This window comes from Entamoeba nuttalli, assembly GCF_000257125.1.
Source record: "Entamoeba nuttalli P19 unplaced genomic scaffold asmbl_5318, whole genome shotgun sequence".
Classification (NCBI taxonomy): Eukaryota; Evosea; order Mastigamoebida; family Endamoebidae; genus Entamoeba; species Entamoeba nuttalli.
This window is the reverse complement of record NW_008577380.1, coordinates 1-5,380: the sequence shown is the minus strand read 5'-3', so window position 1 is coordinate 5,380 and position 5,380 is coordinate 1. Positions and strand designations below refer to the sequence as shown.

Here is a 5,380-nt window from a genome sequence, read left to right as displayed (position 1 = left end):
TTTTCTTTTCTTATTTTTCTTTCTTGTTTCTTATTTTACCTTATAATAACTTCAAAATCTTAATACATTACGTTATTTGTCATATCACTTTTAAATAAAAGTATATCACTATCCAATATTAAATGAAGAAAATAAATTTAAACATCAATAAATATTCTTTTAGAATAAACTTTATCATATTTTCAAAGTAAGTTTATAGTTTTATTTATAGAAATATAGTATAGAACAATAAATGAAAAGCATAATGGTAGAAATTGAAAGAAAAGTAAAATAACAACCATAGTAACACAGTACAAAAAAATATATATTTATCATCTGTTAAATAAAAAAAGTTTGAACCAACAATAAATAATGCTAACTAATAAATTGAATTTTATATTTCATAAAACTTTTGAAAAATAATTTTTGTAACAATTAACATAAATAGAGAAATAAACAACTTAGCACAAGAAAATAAAACAATCATAAATATATTTCTTCTGTATTAATTATTCTTTTTAAATTAACTGAATTTATAATGAAGAAATAAATGAAATAATAAATTACTTCTTTTTATGACGAGGAGTTTGAATAGAAGAAAGAGATTTTTGTTGTTGGTCTGTTAATCTTTGACTCTTACAAACAGAACATTCAATATTTGCTCCTTTAGCGGTAAGTTTTTCTAAACACTGATCACACATACAATGACCACATTTAAATAAAGTTCTTTTTACAACAGTTCTATTACAACTACAACACTTTCCTTCGACTTCTTCTACTATTATTCCTTGTTTAGAATAGTCAATAATACTATTGAGATAATCAAATTCTTGTTGATGAGCAATGAGTTGAGCAGATAACAAAGCTTCATATTTTAGAGAAGCATTTCTTAAACCATCACAAACAGGTTGAGCAAAAGTTTCCATTGTTTCGTCTTCATCTAATACATTTAATAATTGATCTTTATAAACTGACAATTCATATAATAAAGTAATAATCCACTTTTTATTTCCATAATTTTGAGCTTTTAAAACTTCACGAGAAATAGAGACTTCTAAAGAATTAACAATTTCCATAACACTTGTAATTAACTCAACAGCTTTTTCATTTTTTCTAAAGTCAAATAAATTATTATAGTCACTAATTGTAGAATAAATAAAAGCAATAACAATTTGTTGCATTTCATGAGTATTTTTACTTCCTTTTGTAGCTTCAAATAATAATTTAGGAATACCACCACCGACTCTAGATTCATAATTATCAATAGGATATTTTTTTTCACTTAATAATTTAAATAATAATTGATATAATCTAAATTGTAATAATGGATTTGACTCTGCTTTTTTCATAACTTCTTCTACTTCATTTACATAAACATCACTAAGATTTTTAAGGTTATATCCTTCTTTTTCAAATACTTTTTTAGTTTCTATTTCTTGTTTTTCTTTTTCAATAATATTTTGCATATGTAAGTCATAAATTGATTGAAGCTTTTCTAAAAACATTTTAAATAAATTTGGGTCTTTTAACTTAAAAATTAAATTTTGTGCTTCTTCAAACATACAATTTTCTATTTTATAATGCATATTAAATTTTTGAAATCGAATTCTATCTTCATTTCTTCCATCAAATTTTGACCCGATTGTATTATTTGATATAATTTCTTGAAAGTTTGTTGGTAAATTTGGATAAAGAAGTAATGTTTTATATTTATTTAATTCTTTTCTCATTAATCCTAATAATTCATCTTGTGGAATTTTATCATATTTATCTACACTTTTTACTCTTTGAATTGTTTCTTTTAATTTAGCATATGCAACTAATGTATTATATGCATCTTCATATGCATAATTTCTATCTTTATTATTGTAAAATATATTGTACGTACTAATTAATTCATAATATCTTTGTTCATTCTTTTTTAATGAGAAAATAGTATAATTAGTAAAGAATAATAATGTTTTATTCAAACTATCTTTCATTTGGACTTTTAATTTTTCATATTCTCTTGCTTCTTTACTATCCTTTTCTCTAAATTCCTTTGGTTCAATATGAAAGTTTTGAGTAATTTCTAAGAAATCTTCTAATTCCATTAAATCTGATTCTAAATATTCTTCCATTAAGGTATATGGTTCTTCTACATCAGTTACTGCTCCATCCATAATTGATAAGATTAAATCTTGCCAATACTCAATTAATTCTTCTTTATCAATATCCATATCTTTTTTAATAACTCTTTCAAGAATTAAATCATATCTTTTTTGTTCTTTCCATATATCAATAATATCTCTATCTTGTAACATTTTAACTTTCATAAATTTCCTTTCTGTTAATAACCAAAGATATTCTTCTTCTTCTGTTCTATCTGAATATAATTCAAAATATTCACTAATATCTTCTTTTGGCATTAATGAAAATGTTGCTTTTTTATCTCGTTCATCATTACTTACAAGAACTTTAAGTCCATATTTTGCTCCTTGATCTTTACAATTTACAAATCCTACCATTTTATCATTTAATAACCCAAGACTATAAATTTCATTAACTCCTCGTGGAACAAAAAATGCTGTTGGTGCATTAAAAGTTTTTGGAGTTGAAACATCATATCCAGGAACTGCACGAAATTCTCCTTTTAAATTTCCCCATGTTAAAACCATCACTTCTTTATTTAATGGTGAAACACAACAAGAAGTACTACTTTTAACTTCAATATTATTAAAAGGTATAATTGAATGTTGTCTAGCATTAATATCATAAAAATAAACAATGATATCTCTATTCATTCCATCTCCACTCCTATTTGACATAACAATTACAATAGTATTTCCAATCCATTTCATTTGATTAATATAACTTCTTTGTAAACTATCAGTTAATATAGTTGGTCGTTCTCCTGGACTTCTAATTAATGTAATTTTTAAAGTAATTTGTTTAGTTTTTAAATGTTTAATAACACAACAATACTGTAATGGGTTTTGTTGATCAAATGTTGTATTTGTAACTTGTTCATCTGTAAATGAAACTAAATTCATTTCAATTCTTCCATCATTTGGATCAATTCCATGAATATTATTCTCTTGAATAACTAAAACATGTCTACGTGAGTCTAATGCAAATCCAAGAACTGGTGTTGAATTAAAAATACCTTCTCCTCCAATATCCTCTTCTCCTTTATTAAAAAAATAAACTCTTCCTACTGTTGAACCTACTATTACTTTTTCTTTTAATGCAAATACACAACAAATGGCTTCTTCTGTCTTAAATCTTGATTTAATAAAATTTGTATAATCACTTCCTACAAAAAATCCAATATCCTCTTTCTCTTCTATTTTTGACATTAACTTCTTTGAACTAGTTGGGTTATCTCTTAGTGTTGTACGATTCCTTTGACTCATACTCTTTCCCTTTATTATAAAATAATTTTAAGTTCTTTTTTCTTTTTATTTTTGGAGATTTTTCATTTTCTTTTTTGATGAAAGAACATAAAAATTAACATCTTGAAGTGAAAAATAAATTGTATTTAAGTAATATAAAAGAGAAATATTATATTACCGATCTTTCTTAGCTAACATCAATAAACATTTTATTCTAAAACTACTAAATCAAAACAAAAAGAATAATCATAAACAAACACTCTTCTTTAGTTGGTTCATTTTCAGGTAATTCTCTAAAATAATTAGAAATACAGAGACTTTATTCAAAAATATATAATGTAAAACAAACTGATACTGACCCTTTGTTTTAAACATTTCTTTAAATACATTTTGTGCACTGGCACTTAATTGGTTCCAAAAAGATTTAACTTCTTGATTTTGTTTGGGAGCAGAATGGTTTGGGTTTTCTAAGTCTTTTAAAAATTGGTCCATAGCCTTTCTTCCTCCCAATGATTTATACATATTAAATTCATGTTCTTGAATACGTCGAGCTAATTCTTCGTCACTAATATCATTGTTGCTTGTACTAATAAATTCTTCATGACTAATAATATGAACTTACGTTTCTTGATGTGTTAAAACCATTTAATTAATAGACAAACTTTTGATTTTGTGTGGGTATTGTATCATCTGTAAAACTTAACAAGATATCAACCGTTTGTTCCATATGTCCACCATTATCACGTAAGGTTTGTTCTATTAGTTTTGAGTCAATGTTTGGGAATATTCCTTTTAATTCTTCAAGACCTTGTTTCCAAGTTATTGTTTGCATTAATTATGATAAGAATGAAACGATATTATTTAGTTTAATCTTTTCATTATTGATAATCTAAATCAAAAAAGTAAAAAAAAATCAAAAAAAAACCATTCATTCCAAAATGGAAAATATCAAAACTTCAATGGATTCTTTTATGCAAGAAGTTTATTATGAATTAGATTTATTAAAACAAACAAAATATGGAATGTTCAGTGATGTTGCTATAATGAATTTAAGAACAAAAGTTAATATTTATAATTTCAGATTTCTTTATGTTATGCTTTGTGGTATTTGTGTATTTATTGGAATGTTTGTTGACTCATTATTATTCTTTTGATAACATAATGTTCATAATAATTTTAGTATAATCAAGCCTTTCACTCTTCTTTTGTTATTAATTCAAGCTATTCCAATAATCATATACAAAGTCTGTACTAAATTAAATATTTCTATTCCTATAAATCTTCCTCAAGAATTCCCTCCTTCTTTCATAGCTATTTGTATCGGGTATATTTCTGCCTCCATTACTGCTTATTTCAATGATTGTTTCTTATCATTCCTTCTTCCCTTAGTAATTGCTGTTATAATTATTCGTGCACATTCTTGTTTCGCAATTACTGATGCTGAACCTGAACATCCATCAAATTGTTGTAGTTGCCAACAACATGAACATAATCAATGTTCTTGTAATGAGCACAACCATACCACATCAGAAAGTGAATGTAATTGTTGTGAAGGTCATAAAGACATTCCTACGTCAACACCAGAAGATAAGAAAGAAGATTAAATTACCTCTTTTTTATTTATCCTCTTTTAATACATTTCTATAAAATACAATTCTTTTTTTCATGTAAAGAATATTTCAATACTTGTGTATAAACGTATTAATAAAGAGATATAAATAGGATAATAAACATAAAAGATAATGTTTTAATACAATAATTTCTCAAAAAAAAAAAATTTGAACCAAATGATAAAAGAACAAATTAAGAAATGTAGTTATGTTATTTTCAATAAAAAAAACGACAAACCAAATAATATAACAATAATAATTCTGTAGATTTTTTAAAGACATTCTTTCTTCTCTCTTGGAAAATATTAAAAATTCCGACATTACGATTTATTTTTCTTCTATATGTTTGAAACACAAACCAATTACTATTCAATATCTCTCATCTTCTTATCCTCTGCTTTGAAGTCACATTCATTT

General features: G+C 24.6%; 2 protein-coding genes across 2 annotated transcripts; one reads left to right on the top strand and one right to left on the bottom strand.

Moving 5' to 3' along the window:
* Window positions 1–542: 542 nt before the first annotated feature.
* Window positions 543–3,374, bottom strand: ENU1_126890 (hypothetical protein; the record flags this gene model as incomplete). Its single annotated transcript, XM_008859975.1, has 1 exon — window positions 543–3,374. One exon carries the CDS (start codon window positions 3,372–3,374, stop codon window positions 543–545), a length of 2,832 nt encoding a protein of 943 aa, XP_008858197.1.
* A 917-nt stretch (window positions 3,375–4,291) lies between these two features.
* On the top strand, window positions 4,292–4,507 carry ENU1_126880 (hypothetical protein; the record flags this gene model as incomplete). Its single annotated transcript, XM_008859974.1, has 1 exon — window positions 4,292–4,507. The coding sequence occupies one exon, from the start codon at window positions 4,292–4,294 to the stop codon at window positions 4,505–4,507; it is 216 nt and encodes a 71-aa protein (XP_008858196.1).
* Window positions 4,508–5,380: the final 873 nt, after the last annotated feature.